Source organism: Corylus avellana, chromosome ca9, assembly GCF_901000735.1.
Source record: "Corylus avellana chromosome ca9, CavTom2PMs-1.0".
In the NCBI taxonomy this organism is placed as follows: Eukaryota; Viridiplantae; Streptophyta; class Magnoliopsida; order Fagales; family Betulaceae; genus Corylus; species Corylus avellana.
The window spans coordinates 2,938,716-2,963,867 of NC_081549.1; the positions used below are offsets into that span (position 1 = coordinate 2,938,716).

Consider the following 25,152-nt stretch of genomic DNA (forward strand, 5'->3'; position numbering starts at 1 on the left):
TTGTGAAACTCAGATTTTTGATTTGACAAGTTGACAAAGATACACAGTCTATTGGCTTGCTTGCTGGTACATCTGAAAAATATCCGGCATGAGGACACATCTCTGCAATCACCTGTAAAGTTAAAAGCATTTATTTGTTGCCCTTTGAAAGAAATGAAAAACATTTTGTTGTATTTCCAAGCAAGGATTAAAGGAGACTGAGTTGGTCATAATTGCAGCCTGGCTTGTATTCGGTCACAATCTTTATAACAAGAGTAATGGTTGCTTCTTGTTTTCGATGAAGGGCCCCTCTGTTTTCCACTATGGTTTATTACAAGAGTAATGGTTGCTTCTTGTTTTCCCTGCTCCATATATATATATATATATGACTATTGACTACCCTTGTTGACCTCATTCAAAATTTTAAATTAATCAATAATCACAAGAATTTTCCCCTATTTTTTTTATTATATGAATCAAAATCCTTTATTATTATTTTTGTAAAAAATTATGAAATAGCAACTTGCAAGGTGTAATGGCAGAGTGAGGAGCAAAGGGTTAATGAGAGCATTGGAAAATGCACAAGTCAGACAGAAAATTTCTTCTATTCTCTGGTTTAAACAACTGTCCCACACCACTTACATCAATCTAATTATTATACTTCAATTCCCAATGCCTATCTTTTCCCACCACTGATTCTCCTCTCACCTCTTGAAACCTGGTGAAGAGTTTTGATTCTCCTCTCACCTCTTAGAGACCCCATTGAAGTTAGAATTAGGCTCCATAACAGTGGATGCTCTGCAATGCCAATTTGGTTCAATGACCAAAAAAATTTGCAATGGGGAGCACCCAAAAAAGACATCAAGACAACAAGCAAATTCTACTTAAAAAGAAAATACTAAACAGAAGAGAAAAAAGAAAAAAAAGAAAAAAAAGAAGAAGGAGAAGTTCTGCAATTTCTGCCATTTATTAGACTCCCATGACCATCCTTCTGGTTTTTATACATTCTGCAAATACATGATACATCCACATTACAAGAGATTGCATCATCCATTAGCCATAGAAGTCACGTGACTTGTAATAGCACGTGCATATAGCCTAGAGCTAGAAGTCACGTGACTTGAACCCAAAATTTAGCTTAGGCGAGCTGGACCTCACAGAAAACACCCCGTTCCATATCTCAGTGAAAGCTCTGACAATGATTCCATGGTGGTAGGGTGAGTTGAGTTGCAGAAAACAGTTGAGAAGCTCCCGGAGATCGTCCTTGGAGTATATCTCATTCTCCAATATCATCTGGAGCATTGACTGCCGGAAATCCAAATAGGGGTCGTCGGAATCTTTCTCCACCGCAATACTCTCTCCGTCCATCCTCCCGAAGCCTCTCACAACAGCCCTCGAGCCCCCCTTCATATCGCTCTCGGTGTCTGAATATCCCGAATATTCAATGCATGGAGAGAACGTGTTGGCGGTGGTGGTGCTTGTGCTGGTGGTGGTGGTGTTCTCTTTCTCCCATAAGCTTGAAGAAGAGAGGGAGCGTTTGTGCCTTTGGCTTGTGGGGCTTTTCAGCTTTGCTTTTGGATTGAATATGTTGAAGAGCTTTGGTTTTCTGCAGCTGCAGCCTATGTCGACTGAAACTGCGCTTCGAATGATCTTTCTTCTGCTTGTCGCCATTGCAGAGAGATAGAAAGAGAAACACAGGTTTTTACACAGGGTGTGTGGGATGAGGCAGTGGAAGGGGTTCTATAAATTGTCTGCATGTGAGCTCGGAAGGGCCCCAAAATGATTCGATAACGGGGCTGTTAGATTTTGCTAATGACAGCGCGATCACAACCACAGATGTACATCAGAAATGTATTTAGGTTATATGGTTGATTGGCTGTCATATGTTAGTGTGAGATTCAGAGTGGTGGTGGTGGTCTTTCCTAATTAAATAAACCTTACGGTATTTGGTTCTAAGTTAAATCATAAGTTTGTCATATGTGATTAAGAAGACGTAAGAAATAATATAGATTATAGAATTAGGTAACTGGCGTGACAGTGAGAAGAATGATTTGGGGATCCAAAATTAAAAAAAATAATAATAATAATAATTAAAGCCACACTTATCTGATGCCAAAAGGTTAGATCCTTTTCTATGGACTTGCATCATACATAACTCTTAAAAATATAAAAATAATTTTAGAAATTTATTTGAAACTTATAACATTAATTACTAAATAATTAAATTTATCTTTTAAATTTTGTTATTTAATTATCTTTTTTTTTTACATGTCCGTATAAGAGATGAAAAAAAATTCAAATTAGTAACTTTCACTTCATTAGGCGTGATCACAGCTAATTGAGCTACCTCTTGAGAACATTATTAAAAGTATTAAGAGTCTTCATTATTCAAACTAGTTTTCTTTAATTTTTTTTTCATTATTAAAAGTATGCTGCTTATAATTTTAAGAAGATAATAATAAAAATTGTAGTAGTTCAAACATTTTTTATTTTATTTTTATAATATGAAAATTCTATGTGCCTATATTCAAGTTCATTATACAAAGAAAACTCTCGCTTACCGCTTTTTTCTTTTCTTTTTATTATTATTATTATTTATTCAACTCTGGTTTACCGCTTGAATAACCATAGGGTTAGCTTAAGTACTTGTGACATGCGTGGATAGGACTCATTTTAGGTGAAGATGATAGGTGGACGTCCCAGATCACTGCTTCAATAAGAAATACTATTTTTTAGCGGGCAGTTCAATAACTTTGAAATCTTATTCAAAAAAATAAAAAATAAAAAATAAAAACCCTTTGAAAATCATCCAAAGAGAGGAGCTATCTGAGTCATTGGCAAATGTTTTGTCAATTACACCTTTGATGTACCGAATGAACAGAAGCTCGGAATTCTACACAATTTTAAAATTTTTAAAATTCTAAGAAGAGGTGTATTTTTAAAAATACATAATTTTAAATAATAAATCATCATTTTAAAGGTTAAATTGTAATTTTATCAAATATTTAAAGAGAAACTTCACTTTGGCCTCCTAAACTTCCACCCGATTTTACCAATTCCATGAACTTTCAAATCTTTCATTTTTGACCCTTGAACTTTCAATTACTCTCAATTAGAACCCTTATGTTAATTTTAGCCGTTAAAAATACAAAAAAAGACCAAAATGTCCTTGATTTTTATTTTTTTTAAAATAAAAAAACTTTTGGAAGTTAAAATTTTATACAAAAGTTAGGCGTATAAACGTCATATAACGTTTAAAATCTGACGGAGAGTCCACATTGAGAGTAATTAAAAGTTCATGAGTCCAAAATGAGATATTTGAAAGTTCATGGAAATTTATAAAATTGATTAGAAGTTTAGAGGGTCAAAGTGAAATTTTTCCAATATTTAACTACATTTTTAAACATTGTATTTTTCGATTGCAAGTTTTGAAATTACAAACAAAAACTACCGACAAGACATTATGACAACAATTGCTATCTTAGTTTGTGCACAACGTGGACCATGGGCTTTATATTATATGAAATGAGTTTATCCTTGATGTCTCCTTTCCCCAAAATTTAAGGCCAGCAAAATGTAAGCTTCTCTATCTTAAGAGTCTGATTAGAACTGCGTTTGAGAATTAGAACTTTTAAGTCGAAAAATGTTTTTTTGTTAAAAGTTTTATTTTTAAGCTTTTGCTAAAAGTGTGTTTTGACAATTTTTAAGTTATTTGAACAATTAAAAGCGCTTTTAATTTTTTTTACCAAACGAATACTTCTTCAAACATGTTTTTTGAGTATTAAACGCATTTTTATGCTTCTCAAATGCACTCTCAAACAAGCTCTAAGTCTTAATTCGGGTGGCTAAGGAGTGTGGTGGAGTTTGATCATTCCCACAAAGAATAGAAAATTCAGTCACCTTATGATGAGCTCTACGCAACCAAATTATTTCTATGGAACAAGTTAGGGTCCTAATCATTCCTTTATTGTCATTGGTTACCACATTTTGTAGTTGTAAATTATGAACAAACTTTATTTTCAAACTGAATTCTTCTACAGTTTTTTTTTTTTTTTTTGACATGTCCGCACAAGAGAGAGGAGAAATTCTTCTATAGTTAGAGCATCTGATTCTCACATTTTTTTTACATTTTTAATAAAATTAATAAAGTATATGACATCTGCCATTAATGCATATAATAAGTCACTTGTTCTGATGACAAATGTAAACTTAATAAACTAAGATCTAACCTAATTTAGCAGAAAACCTTACCGGTGAATTATGGAGTCAAACAAAAATAAAAGGGGAAGGAATAAGCATGAAACAAAACTTATTAATAATTTATTTATCTTGCCCGCTAGGTGCTACTGTGCCCATTTCTTAATTGGTCAAGGCTTCCATGACTTGTATAACTCCTCTTCTTGGAGAGCAAAGAACAAGCCCTTTTTTTTTTCTTTAAAAAAGTTGAACGTGTTTGAATAGTAATTTGGAATTTGCATTAAGATAAAACTGAATCTAACACTAGAGCATCCATAATGCTTTATGCATTTTTAATTTTTATGTGAAATGACTAACTAAACCTCTAAAAAACATTTACATCTGGTTCTCCAAACCATATGAATGCATAAACTTTTTTATGATTTTCTCTCTCCCTCTCTTTCTTTCTTTATTCATTTCTCTCCATCTTTCTCTTTCTATGATGTAGAATACATTTGAAAAGTCATTAACTAAAATAGAATAAAATAGCTTTTCTTAACTATTTTTGATAGAAATGTTGAGAATCCATTGTGAATGTTCATCTCTGCAAGTTACATGAGGAAAAAAGTAGCACCCACATTCCAAGTAAACATATCATATTGATAATGTTCATGCCTTTAATATTCCATTTAGGCATTATGTCGTCCGTGATGTTGGTCTTGTAGCAGGAAACTTACGTTATATTAGTATAATATAAGATGGAGCCGTTAACTAAGATTGCTGGTCACGGGGCAATTCAAACAAAGGAAGCCAATCTTCTGTCGATGATCTCGTAGGTATGCAGGCAGTTTTGGATTTTCCTGTCTAAAGTATATAATACAATGAGTAGAATGGTTCTGTATGAGGGCATCAACATTATTGCTGATCTCATCAATAAAAACAACAATTAATAATAATAATACTGACAAAGAAATACACTGATATGATTGTCTGCCACCAGTACAACGAACTCAACACTCAACACTCAACAATCTATTTCTCTTTTCAAACCCGGCCAAGAAAAAAGCTGTTTTATGGACCAAAAATAAAACGGCATTATCTGCAATAGGATAAATGATGAGCTATGACTCCATAATGCATATACTGAAAAAGAGTTGCATAGATACGAAACAAGATCGTCATCAGTACCAACAGCAGTATACACGTAACAGAGGGCATGGGGTTTCACCATACATGACAGATGGCTGCAGACGGACAATGATTTCTCTATTCTACGGGCTGTGAAATTAATGTTTCTGCCATGAGCAGCTCAGCTACACGAAATAAATGTTTCTGGGCATGAATAGCTCATTTACATCCATTAATTCAATCACAATTAGGAAACCCTGTTAAAGTCAACAGGGTTTAGGGCTAGGGTGGGTTGGGAAGCATTAATAAAAAAAACATATGACATTTGCTTCTCGCATGTTGTCAAACACAGGATACTTTTAGAGACCGGATTAAAAGAATTCATCTAATCCAGTTTATAAGAAATTTATGTCCGTTGGAAAAGTTCTTAGTTTCATAATATGACAATAAACTCATGGTTACAATTTAACTTTCAGTCCGGTTTTTGAATTGATTCCACGGCACTAAGATCCTTGTTCTGATTGGCCCAAAAAGGGGAAACAAAAGGAAAATGAAAAGGCTGTACTTGGACCTTAGATGTTGCCTTGCTAGCTAGACATATGAAACAGATGTAGCTATTTTTACAGAAAGCATGCTTGTGGAGACTTTGTTTGTGTTCAGTAAATGGTAGTAAATGTCACTGCTTTACCAACTATTCAAAAGTAAATTTAGGTTATCTTTTAAAGATGGTTAAGAAAATAAATAAAGTTGTTACAATGCTACAAAAATAAATTTTAAATCATACCAATTGCTATTTAAACATAATGGGATAGTCAATACCATTTATTGTACAATCCTCCTCCCTATATAATGAGCAGAACAACCACAATATAAAAAGGAAGCAAGAAAGGAATCTGACCTTACTGCCTTGAACTCAATAATCGATTGTCGATCAAGCTTGCTATATGCTTCGCAACACATGATGAACCAGCCTCGGTGCAAGCGAAAGCATGACTATGGACCCTTTCAATTGATAGAGCAATGCCTGGGACATGCTCGGAAATCTGTGAGTGCAAAAGATAGGAGTAAGATAACCACAGACAGTCAAATTGAAGAATACCAAAGCTAAGGGGAAAAAGTAGAGGAATATATATATAATCTCTAAACAAGCTAAACATCATCAAACAGATTGACAATGATCATACTTGTCACTAAAGCAGTTATAATCATCACCACAAGTATTGCTGTGGAATTCTACATTAACATCATTTCACTCTTTCCAGATGCGTAATATCAGCTGCAATTAATCATAATCAACCATCCTATTTTATTAAGGATTCCCATCATATTTTGTGTCTACTTGAGAGCACCATCGCATAACTACTCAAGCATTCATTTGTCTGACACAAATAGCCATCGCTATTCTCAGATGGAAATTATTGTCATGTACAGCTTATCACCATTAACCTCATGAATCTATGTCATTGAGGTAATAATAAACAGCAAACAAAGAACACAGTAGCTTTATTCCTTGAGTTTCTAAGAAACTAGAATGCGCCACTTGTTTAATTATCATATACACTCATACAAACTTGAGGGGTATGAGGAAGAAAAGATGGGGAGGCGGGAGGCCACATATAGAGGGCCATGGTTAAGCATACATTCCAAGATACAAACTCAAACATGTGGTTGTCCCATGCACACAATGCACATACTTAAACAAAATATCCCTTCTGAGGTTTTCAGAAAAAGAAAAAACCCCTACAACATGCATACACATAAACAAACACATAAGCATCCTTCACACACCTCTTCAAACATTTGAAGTGGACCCCAGTGATCATCAACACCAAACAAAAATGCAAGTTTCTCCTGCTTTTCTCTTACAAATGCCCAATCCGGTGTTTCTGTAAGCTACCATAAAATGCATTTAGTCAGCACAAATTTGTGAATATAGTTTAGTACTCTCATATGAAGAATGCTGCAATCAAAGTCTTTTATTGGAGTAAGAAGCAATATATGCATCTTCATTAATTGAATTTCTTGTAAGAAACAAATTACAAAAATTATAACACAGGTAATATAGTCCACCACCATCAGGGAAACATAAACACTCAAATGCAAATACAGCCAATTTAAGTAATAGGAAAGGAAATTCATATTCTTCCTTCTTTCGAGTCTTAAAACATATATGTTCTGAAATTGGGCAACCAAGTATGGAAGAGGTTATTAACTACTTAAAGGGTGCACTTGCTACATAGAGAAACATAATTCTCAAAGTGTATATACTGTTTTTGCAGGGGTAACGAAATTTTGAAGTATACCTGAAACAGAAGTTAAAACTGCTATTATATAATTACTACCAGAATAGGCGAATTCGCAGATTTTGGGGAAAAGGGTGACAAATTTAATGGAAGAAAAGTAGAAATGAATTCCTTACATTAAAATGTTTGACTGCTGTAATTGTGACCTCTGAGAAGAATTATGACAAATTTCCACAATATATATTTTCTTGAAAAGAAAATCTGTTACCTTTTTGAACTCTGTCATTGCCATAAAGAGTACATTCCGCATAGTATGATACTGCAAATAAAAGAGCTTGGAAGTTAATTAAGAGATTTAAGTCGCATACACACCCACAGACAAATAAAACCTAAGCTTTAATCTCAACTAATTGAGTCACCCACTGTGATGCACACATGAAAAACATATCCAGACAACTTATTATTTCTAAAGGAGCCTAAGTCATTTCCCAGAAATGCTAGTAGAATGTCCACTTAACAGGACACCATCAGTACTGAAATAGATCAACCATAAGAAATACTGAACGCTCAAATTGGTTTTTAATATTTTCTGGAAATTTCATTTGCAAACTATGAAGCCAACTGGCATGCTTCTATCACGTATAAAAATTCACCTGCACCAAGTGTGAGCAAGCAGCCTCAACTGCCACAGTTGACCATGACTTCCCGAGAGAGTTAGTCAAAATAAACCTCAAAGCCCTGATTGGTAAAAATCCCAATGATGCCACAATGAGACTAAGTGCAGCGCTTAAACTTTGTGACCTGAAACCAGAACAAGTATCATTAATCCATAAAAGTGCTTTCATGTTAGGCTGTCAAAGGTTTAACAGAACCAATTGATATGCATTACAAACAAGCAGAGGCCAAAATTCATACTCATTAGGTCATTACGCAGTGTGTTTTTATGACCCAACTGATAAACATGTATCATATACCCTTGGCCCTAGTCCAAATACTTTCAGGCTGCACTGGGCTGCCTGGTTGGCCACCAGTCCATTAACACCCCTAGCGTCCTCACACGTAGAATGTAAAGTAAGGGGATGGGGAATGATGTTACTAATAACAAAGAAAGAATTTTACGCTATGATCTTCCCAATAATAGACTGCTCCCTGGATTGTGGGTTTAGTGCCAAAAAGGGGTATAGTCCAATGCAATATGCCACCTATAAAACCAGTCAAAATGTCAACAAAAAGGCTCCTTAAAGTGAGAAGAACATGAGGAGGTAGCATGATGATACCAAACAAATCAAGTTTCAAACTTAAGTTGTCATCACCTTCTCTGAGGACCTCCTAAACATATCAAGAGCAATATATGAACCAATAGAGTGCCCAACCTTCACAGAGAAATTAAATGTCAGCCACTAAGAATTTCAGGGCAGAAACCAGAAATCAACTTCCACTATATTACGTTCTTTCATGGGATCACAGCAAATAGTACAAACGATTTAATGACTTTGCTCTAATCCAAAGGAGCTAATTAAAGGATTACAGCAATAAAAGAGAGCACTGACTGAAAACAACCAATGGGCACAAAGCAACATATCTAAGCAAATAACTATAGTTCAAAACTGGAATTTATGACTATTTCCCACTACCCAATCACCCAACAAAGACATGCAATAATATTGTTATTTAAAAGCATTTTTTATCAATGTCTAAAACTCTTCTTTAACAAGAGAAATGCAGTATGAAGAACAGAATAATGAGAAACTCATTGAAAATTTGGAAACACAGTACATGTTAAATCAATTAAGAAATAATAATTCCTAGCCTATGAAAACTTTAGAGATAAATCTCCCGCACAGGAGGCTGGGAAGATATTGTTGAAACCACCTTACAGTTGATTGCTTTTTGACTTCCACATTAGCAAAATATCAATTCTCAGATGTGCTTATGCACCCCAAAAGAAAGTTATATATGAATTGAAGATTGACAAGTATACACTAATCCATTTGAATGGCAGACTGGCATGCATACACAACTGTGGCTAGAGGCTAGACAACAGTTTCGAAAAGTGTCAAACTTCCAGTTTTCTGAAACAGCTTCAGATATAAGCATCCAAGTGTTTTGTACTCAATTTTCCTTCTTTTTTCCCCTAGTGCCCTACCACTTACTAAAGGAGAACATGGATGCCAATTTTGTACCTGATGGGCTAAAGTAAGAATTCTGTCTGGTTATTAAGAACCAAGAACATGGATGCCAATTTTGTAGCTGATGGGCTAAAGTAAGAATTCTGTCCGGTTATTAAGAACCAAGAAGTTAATCCTATGGCACTGGTCATCAGCATTCAAACTAGAATTCATAGTTGATAAAAACCAACACTTCAATCTATGATTTTAACGTGATAGTGAATGAAAATTTCATTTTTATGCCTTTTCCACAACAAGGAACTTCCAGAAGGCCAGCATCATAGTGAAAGAATAAAACATTGCAACTATAAAATGAAATTACCAGTAATATAGGAACTTCAGTATTTTCTAGTTCCTGCTTGATGAAATCCATCTGCAAAAGCATGAGATTGTAAGCAAATTGTAGTTAGATGCAATAACTAAAAACTTCTTACCAGTTAATAAAGGGAAAATAAAGATCAAATCTGGAAGTCAAAGTTGGAGTCCTATAAGAAAAAAAAAATCTTGGCAGTACAAGAGACCCATTTGACTTGATTAAATTTCCTGGAGAAAATTCAGTAACTTGGAACATGTCTAAATTATCTTACCAAAAGAGTGCATTGTTAAAACTCACACAGATCAATTAACAAGTTTCCAAGGATTTCATAAGAGCAATGACTTCAATCTGATTACTTCTGTATGGTACCCAATTCACTTTGTTTGTAAATTCACAATCCTGACAGAACACGGTTTCCAGGTGAACAATATGCTCAAACAAAGTGAGTAAGAAAGTTACCTTATGATCAATTTGTTCTTCTAATGAGAATAACCTTCCACGCTCCCAGTTCTAGCAAGAAGAGAATTTCATATCATAATCATGCCCATTCTAAGAGTTAGTGAATATGTGTGTGAGTGTGTGTGTGTGTGTAAAAACAAAGGAAAAGAAGGCAAAAAGGAAAAGAAGGGGAAGAACTTAGAGATACTCACACAGAAAGGAGGACATCCATTTCCAAGCATCATTTACCACACATATAATATAAGTAGGAGTCAAAGAAAGAAACTTCCATGATTAACTGGTTCCTTTGGCTCAATCTTTCTAAGAAACTTAATGTTAAAGAGAATTTAGTACTACAGTCTTTATTGGCTTTTACATTCAAAAGCATATAGAAACATATGTGGTTGGCTATGGTCTCAACAAATCAAAATCGTGAGGGAGACAAGCTAGGCCACAGCTTGACTCCAATGTTTGCCACCCATAGCAAGAAGTTCAAAGATAGCTTGAGTTGGTTTTAGCTCCCAAACTCCAAAGGCCATCTATTGCTTTAGATTCCTAGAGAATATTCAGAACAAAGCTAAACATAACCATAGAAACCAACTTCTTAATATTATTGTATGTGTGTGTGTGTGAGAGAGAGAAAGAGAGAGAGAGAGAATTCATTTCAAGAATAATATATTCTTTGAAATTTTAATTATCATGTCAATACTTCCTATGCATTCCATGAGATAAAGGAGTGCTTATTTCTAGGCACAGAGGCATTTCTACTCAATCATGTGACTGGTATCAATTCTACACTCACAAGCTTCCAGGATGGCTATCAAAAAACTGTAGTTCAGAAGGTTAACCACTACCTTGAGACATTACTTAATTCCTAACTCCATGGATACCACCCGTTACTGTATGCTTTAAGCCCTTACGCTATGATATCTGATATCAAGAATGGTGATAAATGATGTATTCTTTACTATCTTTAGAGAACAGTGTATCACTGTATTAACAAAACCATGAGTAGAATAGAAAAAAAAAATTAAAAATAAATAAATGAAACCATGAGTCGCATCAACAAAAGAAAGACAGAACAATGCAAGACATAAGGAGATCAGCATAAGAATACGAAATTTTGCATATTTATAGGAGAAATGAAGAATTTTAACATTCTAATTGTAACAATTTCTAAAAGCAGTAAGGTGTGGAATCTATTATTAAATATTAAGTTGATAGATTAAGTTGAGCACCAAACACCGCTAAGAGTCAAGTGAATGGCACAATACGCTTCCACTTCCCTGCATGAACTATATCCTCCAGTCTTCTCAATTATAGAACCAAACGAATATTAGTCATATACTGCTGAACACCAATATTCCACAATTAGCTCAATTAGCATATTCGGGGTCAGTTACACAGATTAGCATCATATCTCGTAATTCATATTCATAATGTACCTGCTAAATGATATATGACCAGTTTTCTCAACACCAAACAAAGAGCACATTGCTGGTTGAATTAGGGAAGACCTTTACAAAATATTCAGGCACTAGTCAAGCTTCACTTTTCAAAATTTGTGTTCATTACGGACGTTTACACTACATGAGCCTCCTTTCTCGAGGCTGGGATCCAATAAACAGAATGGTGTAGTTCTAAATACAGCACAATGAAGGGTTCAGAAACAATAACAATTATGCAAAGAATCAAAACTGCCAATTGCTTAATTTTATATTAGCCAAGTGTAAAGTACCTTTTTCGTGTGTGATATGTGCCCGATAGCTGGTGATTATCACAAAAATGTGCAATCAATTAGCTCATAGATCACAGCTCAAAGGTAGAAAATTAACATGAACAAGAAGCAGCCATGTCTTGCCTGTTATAGATGCATTTCCTCCGAGAAAATCGTACAGTGATTCCACGAAATCCTTATAAAATGTAACAACACCTACATTAAAAAATCCTTCTCAAAATTAATTCAACAACAACCACAAAGAAAATACGTACAACACACAAAAATGAAACCAAACTTGCCTGGATTTCCAGGGATGAACAAAACATTCATTTTAGGATCATCGGCACGAATCTCCAGCAATTCAGTCGTGTAACTAACCAAAAATGATAGTAGAAAAGACTAAGCAAAACATCATTAAATTTTTTTTACCATTAACCTGCATAGACAGCAACGGAAGCTGATATGTACCTTGACACAGTGCATAATCGAAAACCAGCACGCCTCTTTGTTCTCGAAGAATCTAATTCGTCTCGAGCCATATCTTTGCTTGCGCACTTTGATCTATAGCTCCTCCTGAAGCATTATATGCTAAGCAAATTATACATACGCATCGACCTGAGAAATTTGCAAGGAGCAGGCTAACATTACTAATTTGCTTTGGATTTATGAAAATTTGAAGTACACAGAATACAGAGACTACGTGGCGTGGAAGGAGAGTGAAGAGAGACACACGGGTCGAGCAGTGGGCCGAAGTAGCATTTCTCTTTATCTCTTCCCCCCTTCTTTTTTTCTTTTCTTTTTCCTTTTTTTTTTTTTATAACTGAAATAGGATATTATAAATTAAGTGGGCCGAAGAGCAGACCACTTCAATGAGCGGGCCTGCTTGATTGCTAGTTGCACAATCCACTGGGCCCATCAACTCCAACAGTAACTTTCTGTTTTTTTCTTTCTCGTGTTTTCTTTCCTTATTTATTTTCTAGAAAAAACTAAGCCTATTCCCTCCAACGGACATCTGTTATTATTTTTTTGTCTTCAAAGGATAGCTTAATCCGGTGTGGACCACGCCTCATGAAGCGGAAGTCATTAGTTCAAATCTCTCCCTCTCTTTCCTTGTGTAGACATGTCAAAAAAAAAAAACACATTTATTTTTTTTTTTTTAATCTTTTTTATCTCACACATGATCATTTTAGTAATGTGTCGAGTTTTTATCCAAGTTAATAGAAAATGCTAATAACAGGGACAAATTGAAAGTGTCGAAGACTTTGAGATAAGTAATTACCCCCTATATATTTTTCTTGAAAATAATTTGCGATACTTTCTGTTGTGTTGCGGGACAAAAGGTTGAGCTTTTTAAGATTCAGAGACCAATAATAATTTGGGAATCAAAATTTCAGAATTTTTGTTTTTGTTGGAATATATGCCGAACCTTCTATTAGATAATTGTGTGGATTGATGTGGATGTATAATATGTATTACCAAATTTTGTATATATTGCAAATCATAAGACTTTGTCATTGTGGGCTAGAGTCGTGTGGACTAGCCAGGTCAATCGGTCCCCCAATCTGTATAGCTCATTGAAAGACCCCTATGTTTTGTAGCCTTATGGGGGAATCAACAACAACGTAGACTTCGCACCCCACTTGCGACATATACTTATTCAAGAATCAAAATCAATAATGCTGCCTGTAATACTAAAATGCATGTTGAAGGAAATTGAAAATCAAGGAAACAGGTGTGAACGTGTGGATGGTGGGTTTATTTGTGCATGTTTGGAATTGTCGTAGGTAAGTGCTGATGGAATTTGCCCGGACCGTCCAATTATTGGTTTATAACTATACTTTAATTATAATTACATTATTATTATATGACTAATATATGTGGATGGTGCAAAAGGCTAGGAACTAACTAATCAAATATTGGATAAACCCAAATCCATGAAGCTAACTGCCCCAACCAAAATAAAATCAAGGATTAGGTCACTTTTTTTTTGTGATGTTATGAAGAAGACAAGAAAAGTATAATGGACCATATACTTGGTTGGTTTAAAGGTTGACCTAACCCTCCGAACACTGTTTGACATGTCAAATTAATATGTTACCGTGTTTGTTCCTCAGCACAAAACTTCGAGAGAGCCGTATGTAGAGGGCTTTTTTTGAGAAGTGACTTGACCAACTTTTCAGTAAATAGATTTTTCTCACCTTTTGCTTTCGATTCCTTAAAGGGATTTGCTTGGTAAGTGGTAACCACGAAATGAGAGGCAAGACTGGAGAGAGTCTTCTAGAAGTTTGAATGCGACGAAATTGGAAAGACTGACAATTAAAGAAGTAGTTGGTCTCTTTGAAAGTTCTACGAAAATGCCTCGTTACCTTAATTGGTTCATATCATATGACTCACGCCAAGATTGGTGCACAGCAATGAAGTGGATGGGACCTAGCCATGCCTAGAGTTAAACTAACCCAACTAAAACGCCACCTGCATTTAGTGACAGATTGAATATTATGCCAATCTATATGGTTGTTGGACACACACAACACCTTGGCAATGTGTGGACAGGAGGATAAACTTGTCTCCAATCAATCAATATATATATATATATATATATATATATATAATCATCAATTGGGCTATTAGTTGGTTAAAGTTGGTCTAACATGACACTCCCATTTGGCACATAATTAAGAGCATTCAAATTACTTTATACATATTTTATCCAATTTTTTTTTTTCTTTGTTTTAGATTGGAGATAGTTAACCGGATGTGGACAATTTTTTGGGGGAGTTGTATCTCAGTTTTACATAGCAATCTATTTTAGCTAACCCCGATATGCAAATGGTCTTAAACAAATGCCAATAGGCCGTAAAAACAAAAGAATAATGATAAAATAATCTCAATTGGGATTGCAATTTAACAAACATAATTAAGTCAGAGATTCAAACTTCTTAAACATATTAACAAAACACTTCAAAACTATTTTCACTTTTATATCACTTAAATACTAATGCCTTCATATATCGGGCTTCTACCTAGTAATTAATTCAGCTTTCGATTTTAATAATTGAAATGTTTAGAACTATAAACCAACAATACTCTTCATTGTTTATACAAAGTATATATTAATTAAGAATTTGTTCATGAAGGCATGATCGGTGCCACTTTTGTTTGGGTGAGGCAAATGATGCAATCCTTAATTTATCCTTAGTTTATCCATCATTCAATCCAAAGGAAATATAAGAAGAACACATATCAATTTAATAAATTGAATTAATTATAAAATTTTAACTTTATAATTTCGTATGGAACATGCCCTTTATGCGAAAGACAAGTTTGAAAAGAAAAACACACGAGAACACACACCAACCACACACGTACACAAATAGTTTACGTGGTTCGGCAATATGCCTACGTCCACGGGGCGTGATCCGGTCTCCTTCTTTACTATTGAGAAATATTGAGTACAATGATACAAGCCTGAACCGCTCAAGTTTAATATCTCAAACCCAAGCCCTTAACCCCTTGTACACCCCACTCAACTGTCCCTCTCAAATACCCAGTAAAGAAAAACTCTCTACACTTTGTAAATGTCACAAAGTACTCTCACCAATTTGACTTTTTCGGATCCCCACTTAACCAAAGGACTGCATGTCCTTTTATAGTGGCTAATCACGAAAAATAGGAGAACAATTTTAATCCAATTGCTACTGGGAAAACGAAACTATCATGAATACAAAGTATTTTCCATGATAAAGATAAGCATTGCAACCCACATGTTTATCCACACACGTTTTCTCCAAAAAATCAAATTCCAAGTTGTTCTTGGACTCTTTTTAAAACTAACCTTATCCTCTTATAGATAAATATGACTTGAGTCCACCAACTTGAATATTGATATTTTTCAGCAATTATCTTCACACTTGTTGACAATTTGAGCCATTATCAACAATTATGCAAAGACTTTTTCTCCTTATGCAAGGACCTTTTATTGGCAATTGATCTATTAATTTGTATTTTATTTTTCTTTTTTGTTAAGTGGCAATTGATCGATTTGAGTTCACACCATTTTGTTCATGTATGTCTGGGTCAATGGCGAGCTCAGGCAAAGCTGGGTCAACGAAAAGCTAATTGGCAAGTAATACCCCTGTCCACCTCTACATGCTGATAAAATTTGTTTAAGGTCCCACAGAAAAGCATAAAGAAAAAGAACTCAAAGTTGTCTCTACTATACCCAATTTCTCACCATTGACCCCATCTCCAGGTCTTTCATCGTGTGATCAAGTCGTTTATTTATTTATTTTGTCAATTTCTGGGTGTGTGACCAAGTCGCATTAAAATATTAAGTTTAAACCTAATTATGATGGTTAACATCACTGAAATTTCGGAAGATTCGAGGAAATAAACTAAGAAGTCAGAGGTCTTCTTACGCATGCAACTATGCAAGTCATACTAAAATATTGCTATTTTTTATGTTAAAATTATGAGGTTAGAGCATCTCCGGCAGTTGATGACTATTTTAATAATTTAAAATCAATTTTTTTAGTTTAGCTACTATTTTTTACACAATGAATTCCAGCATACTATCTATTTTACAATTTACTTTATTTAAATATTATTTTTTATCATAGAAAGAGGAGAGAGGAGAAAGAAAGAATAAAAAATGTTTAGAAGGTGTTACAGTTAATTTTCAAATATGAAAGTTCACTGTAGCAAATTTTAAGAACATTGTTATTCTAGAAGGTCTATTGGAGCACCAAAACTGCTAAATTTAACTTAAAAGTTAGTTTAAAAGCTCTGCTGAAAATGCTCCAAGTTCCATGACACAAGTAAAACATGAAACTAATAGGTTTGGTTTAACATGAAATTAATAGGTGTTTGAGTCTTGACCTACAAATAAGGATTTATAGTAATTGTTTGTCTAAATTATTAGTTATTTAGGCCGATATCGTGCACAAATAAATTTTGAGTTGCTTGACTACCTATTCGAATAGGTAAGACTCGAGAGTTAATTGTTGTGGATTTCAATCCTTGATCTACCCCTTATCATTTGAACAAAAGTTGAAAAACACCGCTTATGAAAAACCATGATTTTGATTTGTGTTTAGTGAAAAAAATTACTAAAAATCCTTGTGTGTTAAAATAGGTTTAAATTCAGGACATTGGTTTTGATAATATATTAGACAATTACTTATTCAAAAAACTTGGCCACTAAGAAAGTGTAAATTTAATAAATATTAATTTTTTAATACAACAAATCAAGATAATCTCCGAGATTAAAAAGATTTGTTGGAGTGATGTAAGGAGGTACGTCGATTAATCAATTTGATAAAACCAATTATTGAATACTACGAGCCATTTGTATGGAATCAAGCTAAAAACAACGTGGAGTTTATGTCAACAGCCGCCTCATAAGAATCACATACGTTAAGTGGACACGCCTATTGGCCTATATCAGTATTACACGTGGAAGAAGTCAAAGCAAAGCTCACATGCCTCTATCAGATTTTACACGTGGAAGAAGTCAAAGCAAGGCTCACACCATCCTAAAAATAGGACGCCCACACCGTATCCCTTAAAGCTGCAGTAAAATGACCAAAACCCGTTAACAGAAACCAACCGCCAAAAAGGGCCAAGTAAAAACCTGTTTTTGAAGAATCCCGAAATATCCCTTCAACGCAATTGCGTGTAAAATAACGCAGAAGCGTCCGAGCCAAGAAACCTCCCCAATAATTTGTATCTTTTCGCTTTAACCAAATCACCATCGGTGCCTTTAACAACTGCATAACCATATATATATATATATATGGAACTTTCTTTTTCCGCTAATTCAAGCTTTCGTTTCAGTTTGTCTCCTTCTTCTCTCTCAAGCCAAGAAGATCACATTTCTTTCAAGGAATCAGAGATCCTTCTTGCAAAGGTATGAACTTCCATTCCTTCTAAGGAATATCTGATCCTTAAAAAACCTTGTTAATGTGTTTTTACTACAATGTTTTTTAACTGTTACAAAGAGTTTCCATTGGAGCGGACCCCTTGAACCTGTCAAATGGACATCTTTGGTGTCTTTGAATCTTTCTGCCATGGATAAGAGGTCCATTTGTGCGGTTCCTTTGGTTTAGATAATAACAGATAATCTTGAACAAGCTTTGATGTTAATAATTTCTCTGTCTTGTATTTTTGTTCCTCGAGAATTCTCGTTTCAATGAATTTGGCTCTGCACAGTAAAATTTCTAAATAAAGGGACTTGGGTTTGCATGTATTGCAGGATTTCAGAGGGTGCTTGACGTGCACGGAATAAAAATGTTGGGGGATCTCATAACCAGAGTTCTTGTGTATGTCGCACCGATTTATATTCTCATAGATGTTCATCTCAGATCTTGAAATTCAATTTTCGTTGTTGCTAGCTTGTTACGATTGATTATTCAATTGGTTTTTGGAATTTTAGCCGAATTTTTAATTCTTTTTTTGTTTAATTTCTGGGTGGCAGGCTGATTCTTGGTTATGCATATCCTGCACTTGAGTGTTACAAAACGGTGGAGAAAAACAGAGTCGGCATCGAAGAACTTCGTTTTTGGTGTCAATATTGGTAACAAGCATTTTTCTTTTCGCTTAATTTTGCCAGGAAAAGGCTTTTTTTTTTTTTTTTTTTTTCTTTAACTTGTTATTTCAAATTAAAGGGCATTGGATGAGTCGATGGGAGTTCAATCCATCGTAAGCCAGAAAATTACAGTATAATTTGTCAATAGGTCAATTCAATTGGGCAGCCTCGTTGTAGGACCCGGCCCAGTTGAACACCTGTCCGAGCAGATGGAGGCCGGACAGCCTCTGATCCGAATCCGGCAATTCGAAATGTGTTTGACAAGATGTTTCTTGACGTTTCTTTCGTTTATTCAATAATAATGCTATTGGTTATCCACTCTTGTAAATGGGCTTATAAATTAGGACACGGAAAGAGTTGGGTAGAATTTATGAGAAATAAGTTATTTAGTTGGTCATCAGCATCATGTGATAAATTTTGATTGATGGGCTACCATTTAAGCTGTTGAAGAATGAATGATTACACATGTCATCACTCATCAATACACATGAAATTGAATCTCGCCATTGTCATCAATTGTGCAGGATTCTTGTGGCAATTCTTACGGTTCTTGAGAGTGTGGCGGACATATTCATTTCATGGTATTCCTGATCATCTACTTTGTACATTACTCTCAATCATCTTTACTTCAATTAATTTGTGATTAACTTATGCTTATCTTTTTGTGAAGGGTGCCCATGTATGGGGAGATGAAGCTGGCCTTTTTCATCTATTTATGGTATCCAAAGACCAAGGTAAACGAGATCTTTATAGATTCAAACCAATTCATACTTTCAAATGCACCATGTTTGTGCCTGAGAATGTAAAAAACTTTTGCATAATGCAGGGGACCGGCTATGTGTACGATAGTATGTTGCGGCCATATGTGGCGAAGCACGAACCGGACATCGACCACAAGCTGCTGGAGTGGAGAGCAAGAGCCTGGGATTTGGCCGTTTTCTATTGGCAAAACTGCACAGAATTGGGGCAGACAGCATTCCTCCAGGTCCTGGAAAAATTTGCTGCTCAGACTGGAAGGTTTAAGAAGACAGGAAATGAGGTGGGTTCTCTCATCTTACCCTGTCCCCTCCGGATATTTCCACCCGGTACTTCATAATTTTGTATTGGATTTACAACATGTGTTATGTGTCAAATTAAGTCATATCAAAACATTAATATAAGAGCAAGAGTATATATATATAAATATTATCGTGACCCATTTAATTAGACACTCAACTCTAACTTATTAGTTTCACGTTGAGTCCGTGAATGGTGTAAGAGTTTGACGGTCCAAACCCACCTGATCAGGGAGGCTGGCTTGGGCAGGGGCTCTGTCACAGCCCAAGTTCATACGTCACAAGTTAGCAAAGAAGCTCTCATCGTCCGTTGGACATGGGCATTAATTAATATTAACTTGTTTAGGTTGTTTTGGTCTATTTTGTACAACAAAAGAAAAATTGTTCAATAAAATAAACCAGCATTTTGATTTACATTAACACAAGCTAAACCAACCTTTGCAGAGAACAAATCACGATTCCGGCACGTCCCCGCCGCCGCCCCCAAGCGGGCCGCCCTCATTCCACGGTTCATCCAGGAAGCGAGATAGTAAGTCAGGCAAGAGCAACAAGTGGCCTCCGGCTCCGAGCGCCCCTCCATTTCCCGGTAGCCTAATCAACCACTTCATGGCCGAGCCGCCAAAATCCGAGGTCGCACACGCTCACCTCTACAACCAAGCGGAGTACGGGTACCCGGACGACACGGACCACGGCCCACCCGCTTCCCCAGAAACCCACTGGAACCTAAAGTCGAGGCGCGCCCCAAAACCACACCATTGATCAGAATTGTACAAATACAGAAGAATTCATTCATTTCATTCTTTTGCTCTGCTTCTTGTAATACACGTCTCTCCTTTTCTAGTATTCGAACACTGTAAATTTTTAAAGCCTAGAAAAAGCCAAAACTATTCTGTCAAACCACATTTACGCACACACAATACAAGGGCATAAGAGGCTCGTCGTTATCTGCTCACGGTGACCCGAAAGGTGTGGAGGATCCGATGGAGGAGTTGGGTGAGGTAGGCGAGGCAGGAGGAGAGGCGGAGGCATAGGCGGCGGAGGAAGTGAGTTGGACCGGAGGAGCCAGGGGAGGAGGACATAGGCTGGAGGTAGGCCCAGGCGGCCTGTTTGACCAGGCGGTTGCGGATCGAGATCTCGTGCCCGGGGGCGGCGGTGGGGGACCCGATTCCGGCGGCGGAGGCGGGAAGGAGGTCTTTGAGGGAGGTGTATGCCTGAGAGGACTTTAGGGTAGTGGAGAGCAGGTCCAAGTCCAGCTGCGGTGGCGCCACGCCGTTTTGATGTGGGAGGCTGTTGGAGCCGTGAAGGGTGGTTTTGGTGCTGGAGAGGAGTGAGAGCTTCGTGGGGACCACCACCGACGTAGAGATCGAGTGCCTGCGTCGTAGAGATGACGACGTCGGCGTCGGCGTCGGCGTCCGAGGCGGCTCTGGTTTTAATGCGGCGGAGTCGTCCATGTTAGAGCGACCCTGAGAGAAAGAAAAAGAGAGAAAGAGAGAGAGAAGATAGTGTTGTTGTGGCGGCTACCGCTTTTGCAATTATTCTGTGAGGACTACGTTTTATCGCCTCTGAGCTAGTGTCGTGTGCGTGTGTGAATGTGTTTCAGTGTGTTATCTTTTGCTAAATTCCCAATGTGCCTTACACACTTTTTTCATGTAGCTTATTATACACCATCCGATTGCCAAATTTGTCAAAAAATTACACCAGAACTCTTCTATAATTACGAATCACCGTGTGATCGACAACTCTTTTATTTATATTTTGCTCATACCTATCGTCACTTCTATACTATAGTAATATCACATATATATAACATAGCTCTTTGAAAAATAAACAAAAAGAATTACATACTAGATAAGTGTAAACAAGGTTTGAAAGAAGTATACTTCTAGCGTTAATCAAATTTGTCTGGGATAACCATTTAACTACACCTTATATTTTTTACTTAATTGTGTGGATCTTAATTTGTTGGGGGTTATTTTAGATTTTAGCTATTATAAGGTTTCCTTGTCACGCAAGAAAAAAAAAAGATGCTGATGGTGCACGCCACTAATTAAAAGAAAAGAAACAGTTTTGGTGGGATTGAGTGGATAACTTTTTTTGGGTCCTGAATTTGACTACACTTTCTGGTGGAAGCCGCTGCCTGTGTTTATTACTTATTGACTTCGTGCCAATAGTGACCCACACAATGCCGTCGTTTAAGACCCTCTCTCAGTTCTCACTTCGTAAACTTTCCTTTTTCCTTCAATAAAATGAATTATTACATTAATTAAATTTACATTTTAAATTTTGTTAAAATAATATTACATATTAAATCAGTATCTTACCTTTAAATTTATTGGGATAATGTAATAGTATTGATAGTGAAGACCGCCACATCATATCAATAAAATAAGAGTATAATATGCAATATTTATCTAATAAGAATTGTATTATTCCCAACATTTTACTAAAGTTTGATGGACGTGGAAAGCGCATTTGTAGAACGTTTGAGAAGTGTGAAAGTCAAATTGAAGACAAAGATGTCTCTTATAAATCAAACATATTTTTTGGAGGTGGGTGACCTTGATTAAAAAAGTTTAATTCTTATTAACCAAATATTTAAACCAAAAAACCCATAAACATAGGAGTTAAATAGAATACCCAACAAAATAACCTTGAGAAAGCGATAGATATTAATTAATAATCTATAAAGCCAGCGTCTTTTTCTTTCTTTCTTTTTTTTGTTTTTTTTTGGAAAGGGTCCACGAACTACAGCAAAAAGTCATAGACTCACTGCAAATGATTCCCCCTATTCGGTGCACATTTCACGTTGCCATAAAATTACGAGGGATGATTGACTGTGATAGGAGGAAAATCTATCCCATGCGCTCTTACCGTCTTAGGTTTAGCTATATTTTAAATTGTACTTTGAAAAAGAATATATTAATTTTTAAAAGTGTAATAATTACGTGAACATACCATTTTATCTTTAAAATTACATATTTTAAAACTGCACATATTTGTCTACGGGCTGCTGCATGAAAAAGTACAATTTTGAGGTAATTTTATTTTAGACAAATGAATTATTAAGCGATTTGAGAAGTCTTCAAACTTTAAAATCTCTTAATTTGGACCTTTGAACTTTCAATTGCAATCAATTTAAACTCTCCAGTCAAATTTTAAATGATAAAAGTGAGACAATGATGTCTATACCCCTAACTATTTTATAAAATTTCAAATGTACCCTTAATTCCAAATTAAAAATTAAATAAACTTTTTTTTTTAAAAAAAAAAAAAAAAAAAAAAAAGGATATTTTGGTCTTTTAAGAAGTAAATTAGGAAAGTTAACAGCTAAATCTGATGGAGAGGTTCAAATTGACTACAATTGAAAGTTTAAAGATCTAAATTGAGAGGTTTTGACTTCTCAAATCGCATAATAATTCAGGGGTGTAAAATAAAGTTACCCCAAAATTTTTTAACTTTTCAAATAACAACTTTTTTTTAAACACGCACTCAAATAGGACATTTTCTTTAATTTTGTTTAAAAAGTGCACATTTAACCTGTGAAATTTCAAGGTCAAATAAACTCTTAGTACAAATTTTAGAAGTCTCTCTTGTATCATTCTAAAAATAATGTGGTTCTTAAAATTATCATTTGCACATAGTTAAATTAATTGGTGGTATGATACAAACATTAAGGCCCCGTTTTGTTTGCGGAATAGACCATTGGATTGGACTAGTTAACACTAGGTATAGTTAGTCCTTTGTTTGGTAACATTTTTATTCCTGTGAATAGTCTATTTCCATGGGACTACTAATTCCATACACACAGGGTTAGTTAAGCCACTAAAAAATGAGTGGCTTAGCTAATCATTTCCTGTTTGATTAAATTAATTGTGTAAATTGTCACAAAAAACCCCACTTGCAGGATTAAATTCCGTTCTCTATCTAATTCTTCTATATTTCTCTCTCTCTCTCTCTCTCTCTCTCTCTTTTTATGTATATATATATATATATCTGTTTCTCTTTTCTCCGTCTCTATTTCGTTATCTCTCTTTTTTTTATCTCTCTTTTTATTTTCTCTCTGAATCTTCTGGTACAGTTTTTCTGCAAGTGCAAATAAATTTTATTTTATTATTTTTTTTCTCTATGTTGTTTCCCTTCTCTGTACCGTTTCTCTTTTTTTTTTTTTTAATTTTTTTTTTATTTCTTTTGATTCGTAACGTTTCTCTCTGATTTTTTTCTTTCTGTTTCTCTGTCTTTTTATTTATGTACCTTTTTTTTTTTTTTTTTTTTAAATTCTGTTTCTCCGTATCTTTTTTTTTTCTTTGACGGAGAAACATAATCTGCAAGGTTTATACAAATATATAATCTGTTTTTTTTTTTTTTAATTTCTTTTGATTCTCTATGCATTCTCCAACTATATTTTTTTGATTTCAAGATTGAGTTTGATTCTGTTTTCTCCAACTATATATTTTTTTATATAAATAATTTTGTAGCATAATTGCAAAAAAAAAAAAAAAAAAGCCACATACTTGACATAATTAAAAACAAAAAAGAAAACGAAGTTATAGTAAAGTTGTTTATGTTTTTTTTTTAAAAAAAACAAAAGAATGAAAGTCCTTAATAATATAAATTGTATTTGTATTATAAGGGTATTTTAGAAAATTTGAACACAGTATGATTCTATTCACCAATATATTGCATTGTACCAAACGAAGGAATATAAGCTAGTTTATTCCAGTGTTACAACCAAACAAAGGAATATGAATAGCTAATCTATTCCACACTCTTCTATTCTCAGTAGTAGCTAATCCTTTTTCCAATGGACTAAACATTCCGCGAACCAAACGAGGCCTGAGTATAATTTACCATTAAAAAGTAACTTACAAGAAAAAAGTGCCCAAAAATTCATATACACATAAATAAAATTGTACTTTAAGACTGGCCCAAATTTATCCCACTATATTAACACTAGCCCAAATTTGTCAAGTGATTTGCCCCCATCTGGTCTAAGCCTAATATTTGCGAGAATTTGGACAATTTGTACAGGGTAGAGGAGGTGACCAGAAATCTTTAAGGCTTATTTAATTAGAAAGCGGTCCCCAAACTTTAATAGCTTAATTATCAACTGCTGGCCACTCTTCACCTTATTAGGAGGTTGTAACCATAATAGTGGAGATCAAAGCAACCAACAGTTCAGGTTATAGCCTATAGGGTGGAATAGGATCCTCTCCCGTCCAAAATGGACTGGAGAATATTTAGTTTATGGTTAAAATTTTGTTTAGAAATCTTAAAATCACAAATAGGACACATGTCCACTAACTAAAAATAATAATAAAATATTATTTTAGATTTAAATAAAAA

General features: G+C 35.0%; 4 protein-coding genes across 11 annotated transcripts; 1 reads left to right on the forward strand and 3 right to left on the reverse strand.

Annotated features, from left to right (window-relative positions):
• Positions 1-568: 568 nt before the first annotated feature.
• Positions 569-1,747, reverse strand: LOC132161751 (transcription repressor OFP6-like). The gene has a single exon (XM_059571933.1). It carries the CDS (start codon positions 1,648-1,650, stop codon positions 1,084-1,086), a length of 567 nt encoding a protein of 188 aa, XP_059427916.1. The 5' UTR covers positions 1,651-1,747; the 3' UTR covers positions 569-1,083.
• Positions 1,748-4,686: 2,939 nt separating this feature from the next.
• LOC132191540 (uncharacterized) lies at positions 4,687-12,926 on the reverse strand. 8 transcript variants are annotated; one of them, XM_059606615.1, is made up of 14 exons: positions 12,869-12,926; positions 12,637-12,741; positions 12,468-12,541; positions 12,310-12,381; positions 12,187-12,215; positions 10,470-10,520; positions 10,017-10,067; positions 8,840-8,899; positions 8,646-8,728; positions 8,180-8,327; positions 7,795-7,845; positions 7,072-7,176; positions 6,182-6,326; positions 4,687-5,540 (listed from the first exon to the last, which is right to left on the reverse strand). In XM_059606615.1, exons 2-13 carry the CDS (start codon positions 12,705-12,707, stop codon positions 6,183-6,185), a joined length of 939 nt encoding a protein of 312 aa, XP_059462598.1. In that variant the 5' UTR covers positions 12,708-12,741; positions 12,869-12,926; the 3' UTR covers positions 4,687-5,540; position 6,182. The 8 variants fall into 8 exon arrangements, 7 of the variants coding, with proteins under 7 accessions (XP_059462598.1, XP_059462599.1, XP_059462604.1 ...); XM_059606616.1 differs by having other exon boundaries at positions 12,851-12,914; XM_059606621.1 differs by lacking the exon at positions 12,869-12,926 and having other exon boundaries at positions 4,687-5,015; positions 12,637-12,841.
• Positions 12,927-17,997: 5,071 nt separating this feature from the next.
• Positions 17,998-20,569, forward strand: LOC132192191 (putative HVA22-like protein g). Its single transcript, XM_059607453.1, has 7 exons — positions 17,998-18,076; positions 18,422-18,488; positions 18,644-18,742; positions 19,279-19,335; positions 19,425-19,488; positions 19,581-19,793; positions 20,254-20,569. The coding sequence occupies exons 2-7, from the start codon at positions 18,457-18,459 to the stop codon at positions 20,566-20,568; spliced, it is 780 nt and encodes a 259-aa protein (XP_059463436.1). The 5' UTR covers positions 17,998-18,076; positions 18,422-18,456; the 3' UTR covers position 20,569.
• A 173-nt stretch (positions 20,570-20,742) lies between these two features.
• LOC132192192 (uncharacterized) lies at positions 20,743-21,458 on the reverse strand. The gene has a single exon (XM_059607454.1). It carries the CDS (start codon positions 21,258-21,260, stop codon positions 20,751-20,753), a length of 510 nt encoding a protein of 169 aa, XP_059463437.1. The 5' UTR covers positions 21,261-21,458; the 3' UTR covers positions 20,743-20,750.
• Between the last annotated feature and the right edge of the window lie 3,694 nt (positions 21,459-25,152).

Excerpts from the sequence above, each read along its gene's own strand:
- LOC132161751 (XM_059571933.1), bottom strand. The coding sequence starts at position 1,650 with ATGGCGACAAGCAGAAGAAAGATCATTCGAAGCGCAGTTTCAGTCGAC.
- LOC132191540 (XM_059606615.1), bottom strand. The coding sequence starts at position 12,707 with ATGGCTCGAGACGAATTAGATTCTTCGAGAACAAAGAGGCGTGCTGGT. Across the intron at positions 12,382-12,467 it reads GTTCATCCCTGGAAATCCAG|GTGTTGTTACATTTTATAAG; the intron begins GCAAGTTTGGTT and ends TTTTTAATGTAG. Across the intron at positions 12,216-12,309 it reads AGGAAATGCATCTATAACAG|CTATCGGGCACATATCACAC; the intron begins GCAAGACATGGC and ends GATAATCACCAG.
- LOC132192191 (XM_059607453.1), top strand. The coding sequence starts at position 18,457 with ATGTTGGGGGATCTCATAACCAGAGTTCTTGT. Across the intron at positions 19,336-19,424 it reads GCGGACATATTCATTTCATG|GGTGCCCATGTATGGGGAGA; the intron begins GTATTCCTGATC and ends CTTTTTGTGAAG. Across the intron at positions 19,794-20,253 it reads TTAAGAAGACAGGAAATGAG|AGAACAAATCACGATTCCGG; the intron begins GTGGGTTCTCTC and ends CAACCTTTGCAG.
- LOC132192192 (XM_059607454.1), bottom strand. The coding sequence starts at position 21,260 with ATGGACGACTCCGCCGCATTAAAACCAGAGCCGCCTCGGACGCCGACG.